This window comes from Typopeltis vanoorti, chromosome 1 (genome assembly GCF_054136105.1).
Source record: "Typopeltis vanoorti isolate ZY-2024b chromosome 1, IOZ_Tvanoo_1.0, whole genome shotgun sequence".
Classification (NCBI taxonomy): domain Eukaryota; kingdom Metazoa; phylum Arthropoda; class Arachnida; order Uropygi; family Thelyphonidae; genus Typopeltis; species Typopeltis vanoorti.
In genome coordinates, this window is record NC_143549.1 from 9584990 (window position 1) to 9601094 (window position 16105).

The following is a 16105-nucleotide window of genomic DNA, read 5'->3' on the forward strand; positions in this document are numbered from 1 at the left end:
ACATTGTCACGCACAATACCAATTTTTGTATGATTTAGAACCATCGGTTGTAACCTAGTCTGTAACCTTCATTTTAGCTTACTAGTTTGTATTCCCTGAGGATGCCAATAGAAACAGATTGGCGAAACATGTAGGAGGATAAAATAAAGCTACCTTGATAAAGATTATATAAAAAAGTGTAATAGTCTTATGAATAATTGTCAAGAAAAAATTTAACATAATGAACAGAGTACATGGTCTGTTTTTCTACGGTTTAAAAGCATTTTTTGACTAGATGGGAACAAATGGTTAACGTATGGTCTGCTTTCCTTCCACATTAGGGAGAGGAATGCAATCTGAATACCCGATGAAAAAATATATATTTAAGTTAAAAAATTCTGCAAAAATAATAAAATCAAAGAAATTTAACACCGAAAATCCTAATCCTCTTATAAATGCAAATATCGTAAACTGTGTGTGTGTGTGTGTGTGTGTGTGTGTGCATACATTTTACTTACAGATTTGAAACCCGAATTATTTCTAAGCGAATCGCAAATATCAAGTTTAACAACCGCTGTTCGTACATTAACCTAAACTACCAAACCTTGCGATTATTTCTGATACAAGGATGCCACTTATTGCGACATTCCATCCCTAGAATAACTTCTCAAATTCTAATCTTTTCAGTAGAGTCATTTTCGCAATTTCAGTTGGCTTCCTTTCTTTTTTCAATTCAATGGAAAAACGAAGCCTCAGAATTCGCTAAAGTAACAAACCATCCATCAACCGCAATAGATAGTCCTCTTCACCTTCCGTGCACACTTTCTTAACGGGTTCTCTCTTCAAGTATATACTGAAATGCTGATCACCTCTATAATTGGTAAGAAATGACTCCAGGCATCTACAATATCTTTATTTTCAGTTTTCATGTCACCTTTGTCATCTCATCTCTGATTCCATTTACAGTACTTTTTTAAGCTTTTTCAATAACTTCTGGAATATTTTGCCAGCACCCTGATATTTATATTTTATATACTTACCAAAGCCGTCGTTTTTTTAAACATTTCTTTCTTATATTTTTCTTTGTATTCTCTCAGAGCATATGCTGACTTACTAGAACTGCCTCTTTAGTTTTTCCGATTCACCCTGCGGTTTATATTTTTTCTATATTTGCATAAAATTTCGCCTCATACATTTGAGGCAGAAAAAATCAATGTTTCCTTCAGGATATGCATTTGTGTTTAAAATTCACTGTCGTAAAAGCACTTCACTTTTTAAAATTTATTTTTAAAACTTTGAAAAATAGTCAGTATGATAGTGAATCCTATTCACAACTTAATTGTGATCCATTCCAATTTCAAATCCTCTGTAGAATAGTCTATAGAATAATAATTCTCTGTAGAATAATCTATTCTCTCAATGATTTGTGCGTATCTTTAATTTGGAATATACAGTTGTGATAGGGTCATATCTAGAGCCCCCGCCCCACACACTCTTTCTGTGTTGTGAAAGTACCTTACCACGATAAGGTAGAGTATGAGATCGAAATTAGTTGTAACCCTTTACTTGGAAATGTGTTATACCATTTTAGAAGTGAACATTCATTAGAATTTGTGTTGATTTGATTTAAAAGGGCTTTGATTTGATTCAGAATGCTCAAAAAAAAAATCTTTATGATTGCCTGTTTCTTTTCCCGCAAATATAATCATAACTTTTTAAAATTAATTTGATCAGTTTAAACGAAAATCCTTCGATCCACGTATTTTGAGATTCATACACACCAGTTGAAGATGCGAAATTACTAAAATAAATAGTGTTCACTATTCGAATGTTATTTTGTTTAAAAATATTCCAGAGAGCATCTTGTGGTTTTTGAAATGCGTAACCTTAAAAAGGATTTGCAGAAAATCACACAAAACTTGATCATCGAATAGCTCTCTATATATTCTACATTTCTGTTATTCGTATTAAAGTAAAGAACGCTGCAATGCTTTTTGTTATAAATCTCCTTTTTACTTCTCAGAAAAGTCCTTCGTAGAGTGAAAAACAAAACAAAAAATTCTTCCCACCGCATGCGCAGTTCACCAAGACGCGTCACTTACTCACTGAATCACTCTGCTTACGAGTGAACCTCTGTATAGTCAGTAGTGCTTCGCAGCTCGGTGAGATTTGTCTTTCTGAAATATCGAAGTGAAGTGCGTGTCTATAATGAAGGTGAAAAGTGTCGCAGTTACTCTGATAGGTGAGTCTGTTTACTTTAAGTTTATTGGGTGCCGGTGTTCAGATAAACTGCTTTGTGAACGAAACCAAATAAGCGCGTGCCACTCAATTGGAAACTCCGCAATACTATACTGTTTAGTATTGCGTGAGCTAAATTTGGACCTCCAAATGTGGCTGCGCGAGACGATCGGTTTTACTTCACTAACGACACGTGCTCAGTACACGTGATTTCCAAACTTAATTTAATGACGCCATCCTATTCTGAGAATAATCATATTATTTTTTCACTATTATTCAGTTTTAATAATTATGATAATAATATTTTGCTCTATATCTGCAAATAAACATTTTAATGATAAACATTAAAATCTACTCACGAAGATGATCATTGAATACAAATTTACTGCTGAAATAATCTCGTTATTTCGGTAAATAACTTTGCCGTTATTTCAATTGCACTGTCAGCTTTTCCACACCCACAGAATTGGGATTGACTAGAATAGCGATTATTTATTAATAAGACGTATGAAGCAGGCACTACAACTTATTTTATGAGCTACTTTTGGCTAATTATAATTAATCGTCGAAACTATGAAAACTGTTTTCAAATTAATGTTTTACAAGTCTTCTTTTATCGAAGCGAATTTACAAGTTTGTGAATTACGTTTGCGAATGTATATTTACAGACTTGCGAGTGGCTTAAACACGCATTTATTTTTGGTGATATTCATAAGCTGTCTTCTTTCTCGCATGCTTGCTCATAGTGGAAAATATCGTGCGCAAGTAGCGCTGTGGGAAACACGGTAAAGCGGCATTGGGCTCCAAAGTTTATGTAATTATTTGCACGTTACTTTGCCATTCTCCTATCGACCGATGTAGCATAGAAGTGCCCCATAATGTGTATTGTGCGTGTAGAAATCACAAAGCAAATCGTGAGTAATTCGTTATTTGGGTCCAGAAAAATCAATTTCAGGCGCGTCTACCGTAGATGTTGTGCGATCTTCTACAATAAGAGTCGAGTTTTAGCAGACGTGCTCAGTATTGCTTTCCAAGAATCTGCTATTTGAATAGATGTGTTCCAAATACTCTTATGAATTGAGAGAGAGAGAAAAGGAATAGCAAACAAAACAGATGCATTTTATAGCGATTCGCATGCCAACAAATTCATGTAAGACTGTTGGAGAGGCTTCAACTGCATAACAGCGAATATCTACAAAAGAACATTCAGTTAAAATTTCTCTTCCCCCACTTCCATGGGGAAGCACGAATAATGTCTGCATCTGGAGACGAGGGTGTGACGGAAGTTCGGCTTAAACATGCAGATTATGTTAAAATATTGCAGAAAAATTCTGTTTTAAAATTGCAAAATTATATTTTCGATATCTTAATGAAATAAATTATAAAAAAAAACCCGAGTTTATAGCAGAATTTAGTGGGTTGCATCTCACGTGCAATGACCTTCGGAGTTGTAAAGTTTTAGTTAGTGATTCATAATAATAGTAAAAGACCGAAATGAAACCGCAGTTGAGTGTACTCCTGAGAGTACACTGAGCCACCTACTTGAAAGAAGATTTAAAATTTTCATTTAAAGGACAGCTCGATACATTAACAAAGGTTTTATTGAAATCGAAAATACCAATTCATCCGCTCTCTAATTTCACTTGGAATGACCCATTATAAGTAATATGTGTAAATAGATGTTGCACGCAAATGACTTTTCTTTCGTGTTGCTTTTATGTTACGCTACAGAATTCTATTTATTGCGGACATTTAAACTTGCAGAGCAGCATTCCAAACAAAAACTGAAACATGTCATGACTTTGTTTTACAAATAACTGAACGAAGATGACAATAGAAAATGTGTATGACCTTTCTTAAGGTGCTTTCCAAATATGTAGGCTAATGCTCTTTTCACTAAGCTTGTTTAGTCTTGGTGAGGGTAGTTTGATACTCTTCTGCTCAGATTACCCTTCTTAAATTGCGATCTCACGGTGTCTGCTTGCTGAAGGTCATGCGGATAATGTTGAAAAAGAATTGTTCGGAAGTCAGGTTGCTGCAGTAGGTGGGTGGACCTTTGCACGTGTCCTGTTGCCACACCACTCTTCAAAAGTTACTTATCAGCGAGAGACTTTCTCGATACGGAGGAACCACTCATCGGACGCAGCAATTTTCTGGTGTTGAGTCGGACAAGACCCAGATTTATTGTTAAAGGAAAAATAAATGCGACTGGGGACTGACCGTGTCTCCCTGAAATCCCTGTCGAAAGATTTTGAAGCCCTCAACAACGAATACAAAAGAAAAGACGAAATATTGTGATTGGAGCGAGCGTGAAATCACTATTTGAACCAAGGACGTACATTTCAAAGGAAGTGGCAATTGCTCGTGGGTAAAGATGAACGTAATTGATCGGGTCGATTTCATTCTATGGAAAATTGGAAAAGCTGTTTTAACGAATATGTGCAATGGCCTTCACAAAAGAATGTACAGTATTTGAAGGTAATCCATTGTTATCTAAATTTGTTACATTAGTGATTCACGCGAGTTAGAAAAGACTTCTCAGAAAACAGTCACACAGAGGTGAAAAAAAAACGTAAGCTCAGAAGTTGGTCCCTAAAAGGATATTGGAAAGCTGTTTTCACAGTTTAATGAAAGAGCAATGCCACTTCCATGGAAGTATCCGGACAAAAGACAGTCGGAAACAGTGAGTGTGATTTGGCTGACAACAGAACTGCTGTATTCAGAGCATCCGCATTTCTCAGGAAGCTAATTGATGCCTCATCCTCAAAGATGAGAAAGTTTGGATGACTTATAATTTTCGAAAAATTAGAAACGGGGTGAATAAGAGGAACATTTTATTTTACAGAGAAGAGCAGTTCCTGAGCTAGAGATAAACTACAACCCAAGAATGGATGCTCCTGTATTATCAAAATGAATTTACATTCTTTCTCCTTTTTTTACTAACAATGAATCCATGTTTTGGTAGCGTTGAATGTTTAGGTTTTCCTTTCTCGCATTGGCGAATGGTATCTTCCCAAAATTGAGACTTACGCAATAAAAGATTAGTAACAGTTTAGTTCAGTTAAGAAAGATTGGTTTATGTAAGTGACCGTTTATAGCTCGATAAACGGTCTCTCTCTTATGTATAGCAAGAACGGTCTTCTGCAATCGATTAACGGAGAATCTGATAGTAGTTGGTTTTCTCTCTGGAGAGTGACTATGATTCGCAGTGATTAGCCAGATAACACTGGCTACCCAATACAGGAGCAGGTGTCCATGCCCGACCAGATCAGGTCTTCAGAAATAGCAAGAGCCAGAGATTCTCCAAACCTTTTCGAGGATCATAGCCTGATGTAGTGTAATAGATCTGTAGTACATCTTCACTGGATGAAACCAGTTAAATGCAAGTAAAACGACCATTAACTTAAGTGGGGGAATTAGGTGATAATTGAAGACTTGCTTTTATGCCGTGGGACAGATTCCGGTTGGGCATGAAAGTAGTGCATACCAGATGATCTTTCACTTCTGAATCACATTTTATGTACAACTGGTGGAGTTTAGCACCGTGACGGTTGCTTGTCTGAGCAAGGAATCAAAAGGCATGGGTGCTATTTGTGTATGAGTCCAATTTCATTCGTAAGGCTATTCCAAGGAAGATTTCAATGTGTTGGTTCTTTTGCACTTTTAAGAACCTCAGCTTGGTCTGTGAATAAAGCTGGACTTACTGTTCCAAGCCGCTTGAGGAATGGCTTTTCTTTCTCAAATCTTACCTTGTTAAACTCTGACTTGGACAACGATCCAGAATTTCGATGAGAGCTCGGAAAGAAATGCGAGAATAGTAAGTACTATTGTCAAACAGTATTTAGAAATCAGTGGTCCATCAGGAAAGCGTATAATGACCGTGGAGGTCATTTCGGTTGACAGAGCCATAGTGCTAAAAGTATGCATGGTTTTGAAAATGGCTGAGGAAAGTGCTCTTTAATTTAACATAGGAAACGTGTACACGATTATGATCTGAGTTATTGAGTAGAGACCATCTACCACTGGAGGAGAGCCGTTTGAGAAAGTGTGCTCAGAAAGTGGACAGGACATCCATCTGGTTGTCCGATGGATGATTTGTTAGACCAATGCAGTCAGCAAATGCTGAGGTTTGCTTGGAGATGTTGAATTGCGGATGTTGAGATTTCGATAAGTCGAAAAGAGTTTTGGAATTTGAATATCAGAAAAGCCAGAAAATGATGCACAGAAAGTTGTTTTAGAGTGCTTCAGTATGGAATGTCCTAATAGCGTCATCCTTGTGGTGGAAAGAATTACAAAGGGGATAGTTTCCGATATTCACAATGTATGAACAGTGCCTGTTGCTTATTTATGGTTCGCTCAAAAATGGGTCAATTTTCAGTATCAGAAGTGTGTGTACGTCATTTGGGGTCAGGATCTTTATTAAATATGTTTTTTGGTTATTTATATTTTTTATTTATAAAAAAATAAATTTATAAGTTATTTATAAGTTTTTTGTCTACTCAAATATTAACATCGCATTCCTGTCTAATATAGAAGGAAAACGAACTGACTTTACCATTTAATAACCAGTCAAAAATATTTTAAACGTTAGGAAAATAGACAGCAAAACTATTTCAGACAATAAGGGCGATTATACTAGAACCAGAAGACGGTAACACTTATCTACTGCTGTCGTCTTGCGTTTTTATAATAACCTTGGCATACCTCTTGTTTCCGACTTTCAGACTTTTCCTCCGAAGTCTGAAAACTAAACTCCGATGATCTTGACGAGTGGAGCTGGCTGTGTCCAGATTTCCAGAGGTCACAGCTACCAGTTCTTGCTGTCCAGCTTGAAGAATCAATTTTAAGGCGAATACTAGAAACTAGAAGTATCGGTTTGCTCTATCATTCTGTTACCGCTTTTTACGTTAGTAGAATTGAATTGCAATTGTCAGTGTTGGTACTCTATTCCCCCCCCCCCCCACACACACACTTAATTTTATGTGAATTGGGTATATCGCGTATGGCCTCTTTATTCAGTGACCGACAGGCGGCAGGCTTCACGGCGAGTTGGGTTTTCTGGGTTTGAGGGAAAAGGATTGGCAACAGAACATTACCAGTCTTCATTGCTTTTAAATTTGCGCAGGAGTTTAGGTTTGGGAGTCGGATGACCGTGGTCAGTTCGGGGGAGAATTAATTGACTGGGTATATGTTCATGACAATGTTAAGCTCTTTGCATCTTGCATCTGGGGGAGGAAAGAAAACGCTTAATTAGAAAGCTTTAAGCTTCTGTAAATTTCGCTGTACGTTCTGGTAGTCTGATTTATACAGAAAAAATGAGCAATGTTTTTGAAATAAAAAATAAATTGGAATACTTCTTAGTTGAGAGACTCGGGGATTTACATTGTTAAAATCCCAAAGACGTGCGTGTTTTCTACTAAGCATTTTAATTCGAACTTTAATGATCACGATCGTGAATATAGCTGTAATGTCGTTGACATGATGACCGAATCTCGCTACCAGAGTTTCTCTCAGTTCTTTAGAGTAAGAAATGACTTACAGCGAATTATGGAGCACTAAAGCAGGCCCTGGCACTGGTGCTTTTGTTTTTATCAATGGCTACTATTAATAACCCACATAACGTTAAAAACAAGTACTTGAACTACTTCTAAAACCAGTAGCTAGAAGACACAGTTTTAGTTGCGGTATTTGCCTAGCTGCAGGATGAATATTTTTTTATTAATTTTGAATATTTTTTTATTCATTATTACTAAAAATATTAGCAACAGTGCTTCAAAAATATTTCAATTTTCGTTTTTCTAAAACTTTATTTTATTTTTAATGCGGTCATTTTCAAAAATATCTAAATGCCATATCCATTATCTCAACGAATTCGACTTAATTAATCCAATAAATCTTCCAAACTGATTTTTTTTTTTTGTTTGCGATTTCGAGTGTTTTTGTTTACATCGTAATGAGCATTCAGTATACGTTTTTTTTTTCCAGAATACAATCAAGATCTTATCTTTAATATGGTCAGAAAAGGAATTAACTTCTTTATTCATGAATTAAATTGTGGATGTAATACTCGAGGATGTGGAGGGTAGGGGGTGGATTTTACCACCACAAGACCTTCTGCACGCTTTCACTTGGATGCGGTTGGATAATCTTCGATAACCACTTCAACTGGAATGGATCTTCTGATTTCGATGACTAACCAATCGCAATGCTTCATCAAATAGCCTAACTTTGTGTATCCGTTGGACCGGAGTATTTATTTTTTTTATTCAGTCATTCAACAGTGCGAAATTCAAGCCTTTGTAGTATCAGTGATATGTTTGTCTAATCTTGCAAAAAGGAAAATTTGTTTTGAAAATTGCTCGCTTAGCTCATTTTCCTACAGTATTCATTCTGAAATATTAACAAGAAATTATCGTTCCTCTATGTAGGGCACAGAAATGTGCAGTTCTGTTATACTTCCGCCTCTGCAGGCTCTGACTCAAGCCTCACGTGTGCGGGGGCACATCCTTTGTGTAAACATATGTTATGAATTAAATATTCGGCAGCTAACTATCATGCGTGGGCATGATAGTTTGCTGATAGATAGCATAATAGATATCATGATAGTGGGCACATACCAAATGACTGCTGAACATATAAAGCTGACTACGCACATTAAAGTTGAAAAAGTAGTTTTGAATATTAAGTGTTATTGTCTGTGTATCGATAAGTAGGAGTATACTGAGATGAAGCCCTATTGTTTCAATAACGCGACACCGACTGGAACAGTTTAATTTATATATTCCGTACTCTACGGAATTAACGTACTTCACGTAAATTAATTTTCCCTCGCTTTCTTCTTACATAACAGGAAAGAAAACGAATAGTGAAGCATGCCCAGCAATGTCCATAGAAAAGTCTTTGAGAAAATGAGCTACCAAGAAGCACTGCTGGCTACAATAAAGAATTAAGTTTTGAGTACACCATCTCAAATGCTAGAACAATACTGTAAGCTGGGTTGGAATTGGGATTAATAAAATGCTCAACGAAAACGATATCGGATCATTCGAAGCTTGAGGATATTCCGCGAATTGAGGAGCTTGGAATTTTTAGGAGATTCCGTGATTTGAGGAGCTTAGAAGTTTGAGGAGATAGTGTTTATTCCGTGATAAACCCAAGGCGAAAGTCGGTTGAAGAGGAAACTTATTTTGACTGGAAATAACAATATTATCAAAATTAAGTCATGATCTTTATCCCTGGTAATAAGACGAGATTCTGTTCTGAGAGTGGTTGAAATTCAATCTAGATTGGCCTCACAGAACTTGAGTATGATGAGGAGATACATATGATTAAGATAAGATATTAAATATGGAAGATCTTGAAGCGTGAATCAGTCAGTACTAAGTTTTGCTAAACAGGAGTAAATGTGGTCAGCGAACAACTGAATCGTATAGGAAGTTAAGTCATTAATGCACACGAGGAAGAGCATGGGTGAAAGCACAGAGGCAGCTTCATCATTGATAAAGAAGTCCATCAAAAGGAAATTTCCATAATAATGTCCCGAGAAGTTGGCGATCTAATCACGGAAGATACGAGGAAGATCATAACATGGTAGTTAGGAAAAAATGTTTCGATGCTAGACATCAGATGCCTCAGGAATATCAAGAATCAGTTCTTCGTCTATTGTTATTCAGTCTGTACATTAATGACATTGGGAAGAATTTGACATCGAGATAAAACTGTTTGCTGACGATGCAAAGATAGGAAGAGTAATCAGGAGTGCTGCTGATATGCAGTACTTGCAGAATGATTTGAATAGACTGGAATTGCGGGCATGTGTAAATGGGTGTCACTTCAATGTTAGTAAATGCAAAGTCATGCACTTTAGTGTGATTAGATACCAAATGTTGTATTATATTGGTTGGATCATGCTAGAAGAAACTGAGTCCAGGGATCTTGAAGTGTTAGGAGGTAGGAAGTTGAAGTTCAGGGGTCATGTAGCAAAAATTGTAAATACGACTCGCAAGGCTTTGATAAGACCTTAGTTGGGGACTATTGTGCACAGGTCTGGTCTCCTGGTTTCAAAGCTGATGCTGATGCTTTGGGGAGAGTGTTAAAAATGATATCAGGGTAGTGGAATACTGATCATGAAGACAGATTGAGAATTTGTAGGCTGTAGACACTAGCAAACAAGAGAAAGAAGGGTGATATTGAGACTTACAAAGTTCCGAAAAGTTCATGTAGGATTTCGGTTTCGCTTGATGAAATTTTTCATTTTATGGAGGGTGGGGAAAGGATGCGAGGCTCTCCTCTTGTAAATGCTATTAAGAAGGAATTAAGGGCTAAATTTTTCTCTCATAGTGCGCGAGTCTAATGGATAGCGTTTAGATGAGTGCAATAACGTGAATGAATTCAAGGACAGCCATGACAGCTGGAGCGAGTTGTACTGGTCTCCCTTGATGAGCTCCTGATTCTCTGGAGGTCGTTTAATAATAATAATAATGGCATGTGTTCAAAGTTGGATGAAGTTAACAAGGAGAGGTCTACTGTAGAAAGAGAATGACGAATCCGTATTGGTGTTCACTAACTGATGGGTCCGTAAGTAATAACAAAAAAAAGCTGATTATCAACCTAGTCCATCACTTTAGAACGTATTTAAGGAAATGCATTGGGATGAGTCTTACTTCCTTTTTAGTGGTAGTATAGATAAAGGCTTTCTTCCGTGCCGATGGACAGATGCCAGATCTAATAGTTCTTATAGAACATGCGCTAATTCTCAAGACGACTGAAGGGATACCACTAGATCAGAACTCTTGTTAATATTATCGAAGATTTTTGCAATGTCGCTGTGGCGAAGAAAACACAGGAACACTTTGAACCAAACTGTTATTGTACGACATTATTTCATTTGGTCTCCTTAATAGGAGACGGAGGAAGGGACTTATGACAAGAGGACAGTCTTCTTGTTCGGGCTATTCTTGTTTCGTCAGTATGTGTGAAAGTGGCAATAAAGGGCAGAAGTTAAGCCCAATAGTAAGGTGCCCTCACTATTGAGGACCCTTGCATTTAGTCTTTACGAAGTGCACTTTGGATATGTTTTTTTTTTTTTTGCAGTGGCCATTAATATTTAATAGCATTATGTATTTAATCACAACGCATTCCTCCTCGAGCGTTCTGCTTTGGATAACGCCCATTGCATGTTCGTGTTTTATGTGCCTACACCTTTTCGCCAGCTGATCTGACTTCTCTGTGGCCACACTCGACTCCATTCATTTCAAATATCCATAAAACTAAAAGTCGAATTATATTATGGAGTTCTTCAGATCCTGTAGAATCGCATTTGAACCTAGTCTTAAAGAAATAAATTGTTTGGGCATTTCAGTTTCGATGGGTGTGAATCCGTGTGAAAGACTGCACCCTGTATCGATGGCTTTCCGATGCACACGGATGTAAACGTAAGCTCTTGCCTGACCGATGTTTTGAATAAACGCACCTTGCAGAAGCCAATGACTTGAGATTATATGACAATGAATGAAGCGATAAATGGAAGAAGCTCCTTTTGAACAGCTGGAACTGGAGACTATTTCGGCATTCTGAATCTTACCTCAGGACTAGTTGTTCATTAAGAGCAACTGAGACTAGTGAAGGAACCTGTTTGGGGTGTGTGTGTTAACGGAGCATCTTGTATATTCTATCGGTTGGTGTCTTCATCAGTGGCATGCTCAAGAGTTTCCTAGACTGAAGGTCAAATCTGAAGTATTCTACTGATTTTAATCTGAAGTATTCTACTGACAGATTAAAATCCATTTTAGCGGAATGCTACAGACCACGTGATACACTTACAGCATATACAAGTGGTATGGATCCGAGAGGTTGCATTCTTTATCAGAAGTGCCTGGCGTTCTGTAATAGGACACTTTTCAGAACTACTGGAACTTCGATTCTCCTTCTGTCTCCAAATATTTCAGAGTAAATTCCGTTTTAATACTTATTTCTATTTCCTGTCATTAGGAAATAGTTTTATAAATTGAACGAACGTTCTTTGGACGAGATTTCAGATCGATGCATGATTGTACTAATTTAAAAATGTTAATGGAATCTCCATTTTCTTTCCTCTTCATTTGATCGGAATTAAATTGGTCCCTTCGAGAAAAGTCTTAAATTTTCACTTCTAAGGTTATTTTTTAATTTATTTATTTTGTGTTCCATTCTATTAAGTCAGATTTTTATTAGTATCTGATATTGGTTAGGCAAACGGACTGTTTGGGCCGCCTGCACGTTATTAAACTTAACAATAGCTACTTTTTATTTTTTATTCTTATTTATTTTATTTATTTTTTATTGGTTTTAAATAATGGTCATTTTAAATTATCATTGAAGTTGGTCATTTAAAATTTTATTTGTTGCAGAAGTGGTTAAAAACTACCTTATATTAATTTAAGATTGGAATATGTTTATTGAATAAGGTTAAACTATTATAATAAACATAATCACATGCTGGCAATGCAAATAACGCATCTTGAAATTCTGTCAAAGTAGGAAATATTTATCTTCATCTCTGATACTTAAAATCACATCGGTTTATATACTCAACTCCAAAAAATCGCATGTGACGCCGCAAAAATAAATGATGTTGCTGTTTTTTTATGCGGAAATGAAGACTGAAGAATTTTATAAACCTATCTATTGAAATAGCATTCACTTTTTGTAAAACTTAAGCATTTGAAAATTAAAAGGAATCTTAAGTCCCTCTTTGGAGGAGGTAGGGTTGTCACTATTTGACAATTTGCAGTGACAGAAGTTAATTTACGAGGAAATGTTTTGACTAAGTGATGTAATTCATTTAAAATATTAACTGTACTGAATTTAAATGGCCAGGGTTTTCAGGGAAATGTAACTATAATAATTAGAAGCATTCATTGAAAAGTGTTACATTATTATTGCTGATAGAAATAAAACTAAACGAAACATTTCATTATTTTCTGTACTGTTCTACCTCTGGTGTTATGTATTGCACGTGCCGAATTGATTGCATCTCTTTCTACTCTTTTTATCTTTGAAACTGTCTGACCTGCACCGTCTATCACTGCAACGTTCAAGCACTTAAAGATTAAAAAAAGTTCTGACGTCGACTTCGGTGCCCTTTGCAGCCTTAACTTGATTAAGTAACTGTGACCTCAGCACCCGATGTTGGTTAAACTGAGCATGCCGTGCCACAGAATTGGAACAGGAAGAAAATGCTATCCGAGCACCTATTTTTAGTAACACCCTCCATGGGACTGAAGAAATAGCGCGCCTTTATTTTTGTTTTATTTTTTTTTTAGCATTCTTTGTCAAGTTACTCGTGTTAGAGAAAAAAAAATCCGCTAGGGATATAATTAAAGTGGCGAATTTTATTTAACTAATGAACAAACGTAATCACAATCGGTTTAACAAATCATTCCGATATTCAGCGATCGCAATTTCATTCAAAATTGAACTAAAACATTAATTTTGCAAGCAAACGTTTTCTTGATAAAACGATGTCCCTCTTTCGTCGCTGAGTGTTTTTGGTGTGCTATTCAACAGAACGACTTGCTTTTAAGGATGCGCGAGAAATAAACTGCTCAAAAGTAACAACGTGAGTCCAACGTGTTGCTCCCCAACCAGAATCCTGCCTTGGCACGGAGACAAGATTTTCTAAGCCAACTGTGGCGTAAAGTGATGAAACACACAGTCGGAAACATGGCAGATGTATTTCATCTACCATGTTTCCGAGATTACCGTATTCCTTGGTGGGTATCTAGAACACGGTGTTAATGTCAAATATTTAAGCTATTTTCGTGGATGGGCGTGGCCCATCCACGAAACTTATTCCTTAACTCTGTTGGCAATGGCTGCCTTTCAGTCGCAGATATTCAACGTTTCGTTAGTATGCATGGTTCAACGGAGGTGAGTCTACGCAAGATTATCAGCAGCTGAAGCCACATCGAATCGCCTGATTTTAAAGGCAGAATATTTCACTGTGTGACAATCTGCGTTTTAACAACGTAGTACCAGTGGGTCACCAGAAAACTGATACTCGATTCTTGCCGGTAATAAAGAAGATAAAAATTCCAGTGAATGAAGTTTGGTTATAAAGTATCAAGACTGTTTCTTCATGATATAGCAGTGTTTTGACGGCGCAGCATTGTCTGTGCCGTCAGTTATCAAGGCTATATTCTAACTAGAAGATTAGTTGGAAGATAGTCTTGAAAGAAATGAAACGCACACACAAAGATTAATTGCAACATTAGAATTTTGTCCTCTCACTCCCAAGTGGTATTGTATCTACACGTTTCCTTTTTTTTTCACCTTTTTGTCTGTTTAATGCGAACTGCTCAAAGTATTTCTTAGGCAAACTGCTTTTATGGAGTGCCACGTCATCGCGGGATTAAGCACCAATACGCAAGCTTTATATTCGTGGTGGAGGATAACAGAATTGTCGTGTGGAGGATAATAGAACGCAATCTTGTGGTTTAGTTACTTGCAGTTTCTTGTCTTGGTTCGTTGTGTACTTCGCTTAATTCGTATTTGATCATCTCCTAATCGCAGGCAGATGTGAAAGGCATGCTCCATTTGGCTGGAAAAGATCTTGGTTCGAATAGTGCCACGAACGTCATTATGGCGTGGAAAAGGTATTAAAATAAACTACTACTATCATACTATTAGTGCATTATGCACCATTGCACAATACTGTTAAGAGGAGAGACCAGGGTAACGGTACTGTGTTGAATCAAATCTTACAGGACATATTAGAGACGTTGGAAGTGCGCATTCGCTACTGGTATTCTATCTTCATTCGTAATCATTGTAGTTGAGGAAGGGCACGAAATATTTTGTGCAAAGACTCTCAAGAATAATGTGCGTGAGAGAGAGTCACCCAACTGAATGTATTTTTGACCCAGGTTATGAAACTCATTTGATTAAGAACTTTTCTTATCTGAAATCTTATCTCTTTTCGGATATGAAAAGATATGAGAAATGTTCTTGTCTTCTTTATGATATATTATGATATAAAAATGTCTATAAAACTACATACCAGAGTAATGTGGTTTGTAATGTTGTAATGAGCCTAAAATATGGCAGGGTAAATCCCTATTGTCAGGAGTTAGCTGAAACCTTCTCTGGATTTAATTATTTCTAAAAACGGTTTCTATGGTTACTGATACCTTGGCTCTGAAAGATATTAGATACTATTATATCTAATATCTTTCAGAGCAAAGATATTATATATAATCGCTTGCCTTTTAGATATTATATATAAAAGGCAAGCGCCTTATCCCCCCCCATTCACCGTGGTTTATTCCTTATCCCCCTTTATTCCTTATCCCTCCCCATTCCCCGTGGTTTATTCCTTATCCCCCTTTATTCCTTATCCCTCCCCATTCCCCGTGGTTTATTCCACGGTGCTTTGTTTTCGTTTTCCGGATGTCCACTTGTTCTGTCATTCTCTTTGACGGGTTCAATGAGCTTAACAAACTTTGTTTACTCTACTTCAGTTCTGTGCTTCAAAAGAGCTGCGATCACCTTCCTTCCACTACCATTGTTTACAGCGGTGTTGTTGCAAGGTTTAATATAAAGGAAGCCGCGCAGTAAAAATTACCCTAAATACGTCATGAGAAAAGAGAATGTCCTCTTCTTAACCAAGTGATCATTGGTAGCATTTCTGATTGAAAATTTGGAGCGCAAACTAGCTTGTCTTGGATGAATTTATCAAAGTGTATCCAACCCTGAACTTTCTCTGGATGTTTTTATTCAGCAGTGAGGAGGGTTCCTTTTTTCCTCTCATTCAACATTAAATGCAAAGTAGAGCGATATCTTTCTGTAGCGCCATATGCATTAACTCACTGGATCTTTCTATCCATTTGGTTTTCAACTCGCATCAGAA

The 16105-nt window shown here is 36.8% G+C and overlaps 1 protein-coding gene across 1 annotated transcript in view; it reads left to right on the forward strand.

The window, feature by feature from the left end:
• The first annotated feature begins 2090 nt into the window (after positions 1 to 2090).
• The window catches only part of LOC150109772 (uncharacterized), a 42214-nt gene continuing 28199 nt past the window's right edge, over positions 2091 to 16105 (forward strand). The window contains exon 1 of the mRNA XM_090409366.1: positions 2091 to 2221. Within this exon, the coding sequence (XP_090265492.1) occupies positions 2188 to 2221 (34 nt within the window). The 5' untranslated portion in view covers positions 2091 to 2187. The remainder of the gene's footprint in view (positions 2222 to 16105) is intronic.